Here is a 14,711-nt window from a genome sequence, read left to right on the forward strand (position 1 = left end):
TGACACCGCGTCATCGCCGGGACCGTCTTCAGTGGGCAACACAGCACCAGCATTGGCGCCACCAGTAGAGAATCCGGATTATGATTTCTAGGATATCATACGATTCTTGACATTTAGCATTTGCTTGGTCTGAGGTATATATCTGTTCGAACATAAATAATGTATTTTATACTGAACCGCAAAAGAAACGTCACCCCAAGTAACATTGCATGAACTGTTGTCATTTAAATATCGAAGTTTCTAAAATTTAACATTAGCTTGTCCGGAAAAAGGAATTTTGATGATAGAAAAAACAAAGCTTATGACATAAAACCGATCGCCCAAACGCGTCACGGCAACGGCCATGTTAACCCGATGCACGTGAATTCCGTGCAAATTGAAATGCACATGCGTTCCCCAATTTCTTGCCCTTTTAAAATCCACCCTGATCGGATAACATTCATTCGTTTGTGAATTGCTACCACATGCCAAGATTGACAAGAAATCAGCGACACCAAGCCCTTGGACGATTGCAAGCTGAACAAACCACCCGGCAAGTAGCCAATGCATTTCAAGTCGACGTAAGGACCATATACATGCTCCAGCAACGGTACCAGACCACCAACACTACAGATGACCGACCACGTAGTGGAAGACCAAGGGTCCGTCTTCAGTGGGGAACACAGCACCAGCATTGGCGCCACCCGTAGTGGAGAAGAGTCCTCTACTCAGACGAGAGCCGTTACTGTATCTCAACAGCAGACAGAGAGAGAGAGAGAGAGAGAGAGAGAGAGAGAGAGAGAGAGAGAGAGAGGAGAGAGAGAGAGAGAGAGAGTCTGGTCTTGCACAAAGGGTCGGCCCTGTTGTCTTCCAGAACATCGGTCCAGGGAGAGGCAATGGTGTCAAAGCAGCTCGGTACATTGATCACGTCATGAGACCATATGCCATACCTCATTTGGAGTTTCAGCATGATAACGCCCATGCACACATTGCGAGAGCAACTACAGACTTACTCCAGGAGAATGGCATCAGAACCATGCAGAGGCCTGCCCTCAGTCCCGATTTAAATCCCATTGAGCACCAGTGGGACGAGATTCAAAGACGGCTGAATGACGTCCGACCAGGGCCGACAACTGCATCTGAACTGCGTCAGGCGTTCCTCAGAGTGTGGGCTCAAGTGCCGATGGACTGCATCAACCGCCTCATCCATTCCATGTATCGACGTTGCATGGCAGTCATCAATGCACATGGCGGACACACGGGTTACTGACTTGTGTTACTATTTTCTCAGAGACAAGTATTGTGTTTCACTTTAAGAACATTTGACACTTTAATTTTCAACCTTGATGATCAGTTTTGCCAAGTTTCATCTTTTTAATATGCCTCAAAGTATGTTAACAGTGTTTGGACAAATAAGGTCTCATATATCTATCCATGGTGACGTTTCTTTTGCGGTACAGTATATAATATTCACATGGCAGTGAGTGAGGAGTGACATTGGAGTCTGCAACTTACGCTGAAAATAGTTGTTTGGCAACCTTGAAATTAGTATTTACATTTGCTGACAATCAGACATTTGACTAAGCTATGCTATAAAAAAGGCTACACGATACAGTATATTTTAAGCTTATATAATTGTGTTTGTGCATCAGAACATAATTATACCCCCGTTTACGAAGTAAATCAGGGGTTATATAGCGTTCCGTCTGTCCGTCCTTCGGTCCGAGCTTTTGTACGGCCCATAACTTTTTAATAATGCACCATAGCTTCACCAAACTTGCTACACACATTTACCACAATGAGTACTTGTGCCTTTTGCTAGTTTGAAGATTCTGAATTTTTCAATGTTTGCCGTTTCTATGGAAACATTAGAAACTTAAACGTTTAGGGTGGGTGTTTTGTACGGCCTATATCTTTTTAACTATGCACCCTAGCTTCACCAAACGTGCTACACGCATTAACCACAATGAGTACTTGTGCCTTTTGCTAGTTTGAAGATTCTGAATTTTTCAATTTTTGCCGTTTCCATGGAAACATTAGAAACTTAAACATTTAGGTCGGGTGTTTTGTACGGCCTATATCTTTTTAACCATGCACCCTAGCTTCACCAAACGTGCTACACACATTTACCACAATGAGTACTTGTGCCTTTTGCTAGTTTGAAGATTCTGAATTTTTCAATTTTTGCCGTTTCCATGGAAATATTAGAAACTTAAACTTTTAGGGTGGGTGTTTTGTACGGCCCATATCTTTTTAACAATGCACCCTAGCTTCACCAAACGTGCTACACCCATTTACCACAATGAGTACTTGTGCCTTTTGCTAGTTTGAAGATTTTTAATTTTTTAATTTTTGCCGTTTCCATGGACACATTAAGAAACATCAAGAATGTATGTTGTGCTAAGCATTGATTATCCCACTAGATTGAAATATATTTGCAAAAACATGTGTTCACTTCAAACATATTGCATCCTCATGGGGTTACAAAGGAAAGGGCAGTTCCTCTGACTTAAAGCAACAGGTATATTTCATTTATTTACAAACTATTTACTATTTGTTGTTGACCAGCGGGGATAACGGGGTCATGTGACCTTTGCCCACTTCTTTCTTGTTCTCAGCTATCTCTTAAACTAACATCGTGTATAGGGACGTCTTCAGATTGTAAGTAGGTGATGTCTCAAAACTACTGAACCACATCTACAGCTGGTTTAAGGGATGCTTAGCTGAGAAAAATGGAACTGTTTTATATATCCCTGTGCATATGTACAACATTTAGCATCAATGCACTCACATACTACGAAAGAGGTTCAGGCATACAAGGAGACAAATATCGTTCATAAATGTCAACTGCTCTTGATTCTTTCTCACTATCGTTTCGAGGTCCATCGATGTCAGGTTCAACATCTGTGTCCCTTTCATTTTCGTCAGATGCGTTATGTATACCTTCACACGGGTGTACAGGGGATTGGGAAGCATCAGGGGACGCAGCCGTGTTTCTGTGCATGTCACTATAGTTTATGTCCCAGTACCGATGCAGCGGTTCATATCGTGTATCCATATGACGCATTTCCTCAACAGCCACAGCGTGTTCTGGGTCGTTTCCGTTGGACAATATTCTCCTAGAAACAAATATAAGTCTGAGACATACGAAATGGGTGTAATGTAGAATTATCAAGTCAATTGGAAACTCTTTCACAAGGAGCTGCGAAAATACTTTCTGGGCTCAAAACACAAACATCTTTATTATGAAACAGAAGGGTTAACGTTAAAGGAACGAAGGAGGAAGTGTAAGCTATGTATGTTCTACAAAATACAAAGTAATATTACCCCAGCTAATCTTAAAGACATTATAACTACCACTGCAAGTTCAAATGAATCATATCATTTAAGAAATTCAGACAATCTTGTGGGTCTCACTACTAGACTAAAGTACTCAACGTGTTCTTTTATTCCATCAACTGTAAGGTCATGGAACACCATTCCTGTAGCAGGTAGAAATTGTACATTTATATCCCAGTTCAAGTCATACATAGGCAAAGAGCAATGTGTTGCACCTTCATATTTGTCCCATGATGTGAGAAAGTTGGAATATTGATCATACTCGATAAGGATACATGTAAAGCCAGTTAACTTATTATTTTCTACACAACAGAGATAAAATATGATCCAGTGTGTCAATGTGGTAATCCATGTGGAAACTCATATCATTATGTATTTGAGTGTCAATTGTAAAGCCACTAAAGAAAATCTGTGTTACTTAAAATTCTGATCATATAATTTTAGTGAAATAAATCATGCATTAGATTTAAGTTTGAAGATAGACGGAAATGAGTGTTTGTCCACTATCGTTAATCAACATATATCTGATGCAGTGCAAAGATATTTAGGTAACTCATAAATGTACATACTTGTCTTTCTTTTGTACATTCCTATTGTATCTAAACACGAATCTTCTTTTTTGTTTCCCTTACGTTATCCCACAACTGTAAAGAACGATACATGTATCGATTGGCTGTTTTCTCTCCTAAGTATAAGCATACCTACCGTGGACAAAACTGTGGTGCTTTACGCAGAAGAAGCAACAGCAATAGGATAACAACAATCAGTAGCAGAACAGCCAGGATGATTCCCACGTCCAATATGTAGTTAGGTTCAACAGACACTGAATACAAAAGAAGTACTTATGAATAATACAGTGGATCATGTTTCCACACCTACTTTGGGACATACAATCCTCCATTGCCGGGGCAAAATATATTTTGTTTACACATATGCCTGCATTCAAGATGAATGTCAACACATATAATTAATCACATCTTCCATTATGTTCAAAGAAAAATTATTTACTAGCTCCTCACATGCATTCTCAAGGTCTTTTTTACCACCTTGTGAACACGCTTCGTTTCGACTATTCGAGTACAGGTACAAAGGCTATTATTATACTGAAGAACAGAAACATATCTAGGCATTTTCTGTTGTTTGTTAGATAATGGTTATAACCGAACTGTACACATAATTCAGTTATACTCGTAATGTCGAACTTGGATATGCGGAACTCTCGATTGTCTCGAACTCATTTGGAAGTCCCAAGTATCCACGTTAAGCATAAAATTCCCCTGATGTCTCAAATCCTGGATAACTCGAACTTCCGTCCAGGTCCCATCGAGTTCGACGAGGTTCGACTGTACATGTAAGGCGATTTGATTGGTGTCCGTGTTGTCCTGTAATTGGTTTATTAGAGTCTTGACATGAAAATGTTATCACTATTACATAATTACAAACCGTCCAGAGTTTAGGAATGTATCAGCGTCTCTTTTTACCAAACATCTTTGTAACATCCGTCATAGTTACATGTATCAAATACCTGGCAGGCTGAATAAAACAAGCATTAAATAATCATATCCCAGTCAATCAGTCCCCAAGAAAAGCCTAAAAAACTGATTAATGTGCTGCTGGCTGAATAGTACATGCTGTCATCTCTGTAAGGTAGTGTCACTGGAAACAGGGGTCATCATCAAACCCTACCCGTATTTTAGTGAATGGCTAGACTGATAACTGTACAAAGTTTTATCAAGAAATATTGAACAGTCTCTGAGTTATTCGCCGAATATAAACCTACCTACCCTCATTTAAGTCGAAATACGATTTGCTGTTATGGAAATCGGAACAAACACAGTTCTCAATATCGAAGGCTTCACAAACAAACACAGTTCTAAATACATCACATCATCGAGAGACTTATATATTATATATTTCAATAATAATTATTACAACTACATGACATCATCGAGAGACTTATAGAGTATGTATTTCAATAATAATTATTACAACTACAAGCAACCCCATGCTTACCATAAGAGGCGACTATCAGGATCGGGTAGTCAGACTCGCTGACTTGGTTGATTCAAGTCATCGATCCCAATTGCGTGGATCGATGCTCATGATATCAACCACTGGATTGTCTAGTCTAGACTCGATTATTTACAGACCGCCGTCATATAGCTGGTATATTGCTGAGTGCGGCGTTAAACAACAAACAAACCAACAGACCAACCATTACAACTACATGTAGGATATACGTTTGCATAACATGTCCCTTTTCACAGCAATATCTAATTGCCATTACGAGATTAAATATGGGAACTGTCTCATACTTACCTTTTGTATCAAGATCTGATTCTGTTGTCGAGGAAGTTATTGCATCACTGCACCACTTGGATGTCTGGCATATGTCAGACGTAGAACAGTTCTCCTTGCACAGTTTGTCACAGTCATTGTCATAGATGGAATTACATCCAACCACACACAATCCCGTCTGTTGTTCGCACACACTCGTCACACATGATCCACAGTGTAAGCTACAGTTCCAACCGTAGTATCCCTTCTTGCATCCATCAGCGCAGTGTCCGCTGTGGGTGTCGCACGTTCCATGACATCCTGGGTGACAATGGATGCACCCCGGGCCATAATAGCCCAGTACACAGCCATGTTTACACTCACCCTTCTGGTCACATTCACGGTGATAACATCCACTGTTGCATGCTTCATTACATTTTTCACCGTACCAGCCGCGTTTACATCCATATTTACATTCCCCCGACGTTTTGTCACATTGTATGGGAGGACTACTCGTAGAATTGGAATACACATCACAATTTATACTACATGTGTCACCACAGAGTTGCCCATAATACCCTGTTAAACATGTAGTACATTGTGCCGTTGTACAATGTCCTGAACAGTTGTTACACACATGCTCACACTTTCCTCCAGTGTAACCGGCCGCACACCTTTGGCATTCTCCTGTCGTGTAGTTACAGAGTTCACATTGGTTAGAACATGATTTACACTGGGAACCAAAGTAAGAATCGACACAGTTTCCCCAGCAGCTGTCATTTTGCACGCAATAAGATCCAACGCATCTAGATGCACATCTCTTACATCCAGGTGAAGAAGTTATACAGGGTACCCTACAGCTTCGACCAAACAACCCTAACTGACATCCATGAGAGCACTTACTGACACCACTTTGTGTGTTTAACGTACACGTACTGTTTAAGCATCCTTGGCTACATCTGTGGTTACAGTGTGAGCCATAATATCCATCAAAACACTCACTTTGGCACTTGCCATCTGAGCCACATCGTGAACATTTCTGGCCTTCTGTGCAAGTCGAATCTGGAAGAGAGGGAAAGTAGCCGTAGAACAAGATTATGTTTTTAATCTGCTTGGTTTTTTGATTTATCAAGATTATCAAAAATATATTAGTTTGACAGATATCGTTTCTCTCAATTCACGCTGACGGCAGTCAACATATGGAAAGATAATATGGTATTAATAATAATTGCTCGTTTGCATACTTCATATGATACTTAGTAATTGTAACATTACCTGACGGCATGCATACATGTGCCGACGGAAGACACAGACACACGCCAAGTATAAAGATAAACCCGTGCATCATCACAGATCCCAAGCTGCCAGAATAAAACAAATGCAAATTAATAGTGGTAGTTCGCCGAGGACTGTCGCTGTGGCTGTGACTGTGGCAAGCGACATCAGTGCATATGAGGAAATAAGGAGAGGTGAAACATCAGCGCAGTAGCGGAATAGGAAAGCAACTTTGCCTGTGAAGGAAATATTTCAATAAATAACGCTGGGTGTTTATGTCGCATTTGTCAACTACCAACTTAAGTAAATCTAAATCACACTTCCTTTCACAACCCGGCCACTACTCGATATTATACGTATGTTTCAATCATTTGCTGTCTCTGATTACCATTACAAATACACTTACAACATTCTCACTGCCACGTACCTCATGGTGTACGCGTATACATTGAATTAGTTAATGCTTATTTGTTGGTCATTCGTATGTATTATGTACGTAATTGATATTAATAGCGAAAGATCCCCACTCAGTTTGAACACTGTAAATACATTTGTAAGTTTACTTACGTATTAATTGGTGCGAAAATATATGTCAGAAAATATGTCAGAGTCTGTTATTTTAAATTTACATTTGGTCCCTATGCCTATTAATTATTTATACGGGGCATTTGTTGCATAACATCTTCGTACAGACAACCTGTCCCTTCGTTGTATCTAAGTCACCATGTAATTACGATTGAAATATCGCATTTTGAAGCTTTATGTATTAAGATCACAAAATATGGTTGGTATTTTACAGGTTTTACACAAAGCACGAGAAACACTGTTATATATTTACACATGGTAAGAATCGGCGTTCAATCTCACCACATAATCATGATTAAAAATACTACACGAAATATTTACAAATTTTCGAACATAATCAATTCACCAAAATAAATAATTATAAAAAGTTCCTAGATCTATCTGATGACAAACTAACAGAAGGTGACATCCATAAATTATCTTCCTTATTCAGATTTAGGTTCACAATAACAATGACACTGGCAATATAAGTGGCAGCAGACATACGTAACAGGCCCTACAACACTTTCAGAGCACTCACGGATGTCAGGAATTCTGGACACCGGGGTTGTTTTTGAAGCTGGCAGGAATTCGGTGTTTTCAGTTTGGTATCTTGTCCGAAATTGGCAAGAAGATCGTTAAAAACCTCGAATTTCGCTGGTGTTGCTCCTATATAGGTACAGCCATCTTTCTAGTAACTGACCCATCTCAAGTATGCCCCGTGTTTGTCAACAACCAACTGTGGTAAATCTCAATCACATTTCTTTTCACAATCCAGCCACTACTCAATATTGTACGTGTGTTTCAGTCATTTGGAATCCCTAACAACCACTGCAAATAAACTTACTACATTCTCATAATTCATAATGTACGTGTATAGATTGAATCTCTATGTGCTTATTTGTCATTCGCATGCATTATGTACGTAATCGATAGTAATAGCGAAAGGCCCCCACTCAGTTTGAACACTGTAAATACATTTGTAAGTTTACTTACGTATTAGTTGGTCCGAAAATATATGTCAGAAAATATTATCAGAGTCTGTTATTTTAAATTTACATTTGGTCCCTATGCCTATTAATTATTTATACGGGGCATTTGTTGCATAACATCTTCGTACAGACAACCTGTCCCTTTTTTGTTTCCAAGTCTTCAAGTAATTACGATTAAAATATCGCATTTATTAAAAGACTTATCTACTGATATCACATTATGAAGTTCGTGAACAGTTTACAGGTTGTACACATAGCCCGAGAAACACTTTTACATATTTTGTATTACCAATGACATTAACGTTTTACTGGCGAAAGTCCATTCAGTTAATAAATAATAAATATGTATAATAAACACAGCACGGAAGACTAGTAAGTTGACAGGCTGTGTGGAACTACCTTGTTCAGACTGTTGGATATGTCATTGATGAAAATCAGAAAATATGTCGATGTATTTCGTGTATGTTGTGTGTAAAGTGCTTATCATTTAATCAATATGTATTACAAAAGCGAATCGCATGTTATGCAGTGTAAACCATTCAGGAATATACATATGCACGCCATTGATGTACTCATTATTCAGAAGATGGGAGTGAATTTGAACGTAATCTGTACACTTTAGAGATATTGATTCATATAAACCACAACAGGACAATTTAGGCGCTTCGTTATGTAATAAATTGATGTGAGGAATTGTTGTAAAATAAGGTTGATATCATTGTTAACTGACGTCAGATGTTTTTGGTGTATGGAATGGAGACTGATGAACAAAATAGGGAAGGTAATTATTTAAATCGCTTTGGGGTTTACGAATGGGTCCGAAAACAAGATACATAATCCTTTTTGCCTTTGGTTGTCATACATGGCCCTTAGCGCTGATAATGACTTAGCTTACAAAGAATTATCTTATCTAACAAACACAATGAGCTTAGTGTACTGAAGGTCATCAAAGCATGGGTCTAATTTATTTTGGCCGGGCATAGGACCGTCAAATGTGACGCATATCGTGGCTATAGTTTGGAATTTGTGTTCTCGGCAACTTTAAGTTCAACAATAACTTTATTTTTCGTATTATTGATTCTCGGTACGATACATTTCAAAAATCAAACATCCGTGTCTGCTTTGTTTCCCAAGGAAAGGAGTCCTTCAAATGCCAAGGTTCATGGATATTAACCCTATTAAAGACAATAAAACCGTTTTAGTCCACTTTGTCAAAACAAAAGAACATGTAGACATAATTTTGATGTGGCTGTGCAACATGGAATACATTCCATCAACGAAATTAATTTTTGTATACTTTGAAAAAATAACCTTTGAAGCAGGCAATTTATAGCTTTGATCTGTAACCGAATCAGGGTATTTATCATGAGAATCAAGATATGACAAGAGTAAGTGGAAGCAGTGTACCGATATTAGATCAAGTGTCGATGATGACTCTACCTAGGCTATAACATAACACAATACATCGCGTCATGGACAGGGTTGAATATTTCACTGTTCATTATTTGATGGAAATATTTCAATTGACATTGTCGCACAATTAACAACATGAGTCACAAGAGCCTAGGTGGCTTTCACGACACTGATGCACTGATGCTCACCTGTCTGCTTTGAGTCACATCAATATGTACAGAACTGCCGTCATATAGCTGGAATATTGCTTAGTCTTGCGTTAACAACAAATAAACTTGCAGAAACATATTGTTTCGAAACTGCACGAAACTTGAATATATATTGTAGAACACTTTGGGCCACGTACTATTAAATTAGATCATCTTAGTGATGGATTAACACTGTGTAAGTGGATTGGCATATATGATAACGTTTATATAAGAAAGACCTTCATTATAATCAGAAACAGTAATACTAAAAACATAAATTATCGTGTTCAATTGAGAGCTTCAAGAATACTGTTTTTAATATCTATGTTGTCACCTAATTTCAAAATATCCCAATTACTCCCACATTTTTTTCACTATTATGCATGAAACTGCTGTGGAAGTATTGTCTAAGGGTCTTTCTGCTTCACACTGATATATTTCTCAAATTTTGTCAAAAACTTACGTTTAGAGGCTTGGTTCTGAGCATTTTGTCACTAGGGTGGTACCGGGAGAGTGATTGTTGACAAACAAGCTGCCAGTGACGTCACATCCCGTAAAATATCATTATCATATATTTTTATGTAGCTTTTTGTATGTTTGATAAGTTGCGAAATATTAACGCTGCTACCGTAATTAATAGCAGTCATAGTATTTCTTTTATCCCCTGTCTTTCGATTAAAAGGATATCCACACTGTTCATTTCTGTATTGCGCTATGGCCATGTATATCGTTATGTTTTGCAGTATATTCTTATAATTCAGAGAGCGAAACCTTTTTGTCTGCCAGAACATATCAACTTGGCCTCTGCTCTGTAATATCCATATCCTTCTTGTATTCTATACAATTAATGCATGGTTGTATTAATCATAATTGTACGGGATATAGCTTACAAATGAACTTATCAAAAATATATAATCATCACTCTCGTCAATCTTATCAACCTTTCTAACTGTCTCTGCAATTCTCCGTGCGGGGACGACCGCTGGAAGGTTTGGGGTTAAATCCCCGGCCGCGTCATACCAAAAGACGTTAAAAATAATACTTGTTGTTACCCTGCCTGGCGCACGGCACAAAGGGGCTTAAACAAGGACTGGTCGGCTCGGAGTCAGTATACTGTGTTTGAGTGGGGTATTCATGTTAAACTGCGGCATGGTATCTCAGTGTGCTAGAAGTATGAAATCGGCATTAGTCCGGACTAGTACAAGCAGACAAACACACACACACACACACAAACACACACGCGCACGCAATGCGCCGTTTAACTCGATTTCACCTCAGCCCGTGCGGAGACTTTTATTACTGTATAAAATAATGTCAATTTTAGCAGTGCAGTTAACAGTGCAATTAAGAAAAAAGCAAACTAGTCCTATTATTGTAAAACGGAAGCTCCAACCTCAGCTGTACTGAAAATGTACACTCTGTTACATGTGGCAATTTACAAAACGCTAAAATATTGAAGTCATTTTATTATTATTTACATTTTGATAAGGAATTCCAAACATATATATGCTCTATTTCATCACCCTGTGACTACAAATGATAGGATTAAAAACAATGTGTTATATATATAAATATATATATATATATATATATACGTTTTTGCTTCTAATCCTGATTAGACATGATTAGACCCGTGGAGATCCGGGAAAGAATAGGTCTTCAGCAACCCATGCTTGCCGTAAAAGGGGACTATGCTTGTCGCGAGGGGACTAACGGGATCGGGTGGTCAGGCTCGCTGACTTGGTTGATGCATGTCATCGACCCCAAATGCGTGGATGGATGCGCCTGTTGACAATCACTGGATTGTTTGGTCCAGACTCGATTATTTACAGACCGCCGTCATGTAGCTGGAATATTGCTGAGTGTGGCGTTAAACAACAAACAAACTTATTTTCAACATCGTCGTTGAAATGTGTGGTACGATGTCGGCTGTTTCGTTGTAATGACACTTCACATGTTTCAGTTGAGTATTTTGAGATGAATTCAGTATCGATGTGGAATGAACATCTTAACTTGGACGGTTGGGCTTCATTCCATCTTCCAGTTCGGTAAGGTTTGAACAGAACCTACAAAACATCATCACATTTGCCATCCTTATTTCGAAAGTGTAAATATACCAACTAACCTAGATTACCAACTTAATATCAAGTATGTTGGATTTGGGTCGCGTAAATGCAGTACTTTACATTGCACGCCGATGTGATCTTCTAAAAATTGAGTTCTAAAACGTAAACGAATTATTTAGTATCTGTATTGCTGTATTTACCTTAAGTCTTTATTTCACTTAGGATCACCCGACTCTCTTACTGTTGCTGTTTTCTGCTGACATCCGTTTATCCTTCACAGTACCAGTGACCAGTGAAGTTGGAGGTGGACACTGTGGTAGTAACAAGTGGGGGCCTGCATGTGCCAGGAACTGTCCATCTAACTGTCGCCCTTTACACGACATAGTCCACTGCCAGGTCAATACAGGAGAGTGTCTGGAAGGTTGTAACGTAGGATATCATGGTAGCTACTGTCGCAGAGAGTGCAACTCCAATTGTATCAACAATACCTGCAACCAAGTAGATGGCGAGTGTTCCATTGGGTGCAAGAATGGAACATCGTGTATAGTGACATCACCACAAACAAACAAGTCTGATACAGATATCACGCAAACTCACTGCGGTAAGAGTTGCAAGGAGATTTTCAAGTAGATATAACTTCGAACCTTCCCAGCAACATAATACAGTTGCGTGTATTTATCAATGTCGACCGAGGTTATCCTGTGGATTAATGGTTCCGTTTGTTCTGAGTTTCAGATTTCTCTAGCTGCCTCGGTTACAGTGTTTCCTTAGTTGTAGTGAGTGTGCTTTTATGTGCACTGGCGGGATTGTTTGTATATGCCATATGGTAAGTAAACGCATTCAAACCTGGATATAGGCAATAATTTTAAACTTTGCAAACGTTAGCGAAAACTGTTTGTCACTGGCATACATTTGTCAGTATATGTAAAGGGTGCTAATGGTCCAATTAAAACAATATGATCAAGTCTTGGTGCAATGTAATCTGGTCTGTGCCAGTTAATGCTCTAATAATTCTTTATGGTAAGCAGTGTTTTATTGTTTATAATTCGTCACGAAATACATTTAGCTGGAATGCCATATGTTATATGAATATCAATTATTAAATAATATTCACAGTTGCAAACGCAGACGCAGGCACCAAATACGGAAAAGTAGGGGTCCTGGGGAGGAATCGGTATGTAGCATCACAACTGAGCGTTTTATCCTGGACATGTATCTTTCACTTAATAGATTTTGCCAGATATTGACGACGGTACGATCATTAATAGCCATATGGCTTATCTGTTTTTATTTGATTGACTGATATTAATTCACTTGATGAAAGATATATACAGAAAGGTTAGTTACAAATAATAAATTGTGTTGCACAATTCTTAATTCAAGCTCGCGACTTGAGCCAAAGTTCGTAAAACTAAATATTTGAACAGACATCAGTCACAAAGGAAACTTTTTTAAGTTCCAGAAATCTAAATGTTTCTCGACATTTACTCAAGACGCTGAACTTCTATTTTTATTTCTTACAGGTTGAGATGAACAGACTGGATACTGGAAACAGCTATTGATGCTTTCTGCACAAATATTGATGTGAGTGTCATTAGTTATAATTGAAATCATGGTTCACTCAAAAATTACACACATTATGAACATCTAATTTCATATACGTTGTCATCATACCTAAACCTCTCCGTATACACAAATATGCAAGTTTCTTGGTTTGTTTTGGATGTTGATAGACCATTGTCAAATATCTACTTTTACTACTCCCCCGTGAAAAGATCACCCTTTTTATTTACAGCTATACTAGACACGCGAACGGGACTATTTTGGGCATCAACTGGATATTCGAAAGGGGGTGTTAGAAGCACTATGCAACTGTACGCTGCAACGTCTACCCTACTCACTATAAACACTGGAATATTTCACAAAACACCAGCGACACATAGACACTTTAGACATGGCTGCATGCATATCGAACTGTATTGTTGACATATTTTACTTTTTGTCACCTGTGATTTATCGCATAACTCGTGAACAAATACGAAATATAGTATACATAGTTGAATTATAAAGGTTCAGAGATTCACTAATAGTATTATGCCCAAAGAGCATAACCACGTTCATTGCCGCGTCTACTAAGGACCTTGACCTTCGTCTTGTAAATTGGGAGTAGCGCCCCCCGGACAAAGTGGACAGTCGTTAGAAATTTCATACTTGTCGGGAGTAATGCTGGTTTCATAGTGCCCACTGAGATATGCCGCAGTTTAACATGGATTCCCCTCTCGGTTACTTACTCCAAGCCAACCAATCCTTGTGTTATCCCCTTTATGCCGAACATGGAACAAACAAGTACCAGCTTGTACCTCTTTTAATATGAAGGGCAGAAGATACATGCACTAGACCACGGAGGAGATCAATTTGAGTGTGCTGTTGGGACACGAGCATTTACATGCTGACAAACTAGCTCTGGTGTTTGTAGTGTCTGCTGAAGTGATGTGGATTTTCCGTCATCTTGGACGATCTCTAGTTGTGCCGTATGGCCAATATCATGACAAAACTCACGAACGGGACTATCACGTTTGAAAAGGAAACGTGTTTCACCACTAAACCAATTACGTTAC

At 38.8% G+C, this 14,711-nt stretch overlaps 2 protein-coding genes across 4 annotated transcripts in view; one reads left to right on the plus strand and one right to left on the minus strand.

The window, feature by feature from the left end:
* LOC124127176 (scavenger receptor class F member 1-like) overlaps positions 1 to 14,711 on the plus strand; it is a 408,153-nt gene that overhangs the window by 375,813 nt on the left and 17,629 nt on the right. For all 3 annotated transcript variants that reach the window (XM_048400042.1, XM_048400041.1, XM_048400040.1), the window contains 5 exons: positions 11,991 to 12,075; positions 12,374 to 12,694; positions 12,829 to 12,919; positions 13,210 to 13,267; positions 13,617 to 13,677. In XM_048400042.1, coding sequence (XP_048255999.1) covers positions 13,655 to 13,677 — 23 coding nt within the window. In that variant the 5' untranslated portion in view covers positions 11,991 to 12,075; positions 12,374 to 12,694; positions 12,829 to 12,919; positions 13,210 to 13,267; positions 13,617 to 13,654. The remainder of the gene's footprint in view (positions 1 to 11,990; positions 12,076 to 12,373; positions 12,695 to 12,828; positions 12,920 to 13,209; positions 13,268 to 13,616; positions 13,678 to 14,711) is intronic.
* On the minus strand, positions 2,252 to 12,476 carry LOC124153036 (cell death abnormality protein 1-like). Its single transcript, XM_048399327.1, has 4 exons — positions 12,335 to 12,476; positions 5,638 to 6,657; positions 4,024 to 4,141; positions 2,252 to 3,098 (listed from the first exon to the last, which is right to left on the minus strand). Exons 1-4 carry the CDS (start codon positions 12,474 to 12,476, stop codon positions 2,774 to 2,776), a joined length of 1,605 nt encoding a protein of 534 aa, XP_048255284.1. The 3' UTR covers positions 2,252 to 2,773.

This window comes from Haliotis rufescens, unplaced genomic scaffold (genome assembly GCF_023055435.1).
Source record: "Haliotis rufescens isolate VD_foot unplaced genomic scaffold, xgHalRufe1.0.p SCAF_2, whole genome shotgun sequence".
Lineage (NCBI taxonomy): Eukaryota > Metazoa > Mollusca > Gastropoda > Lepetellida > Haliotidae > Haliotis > Haliotis rufescens.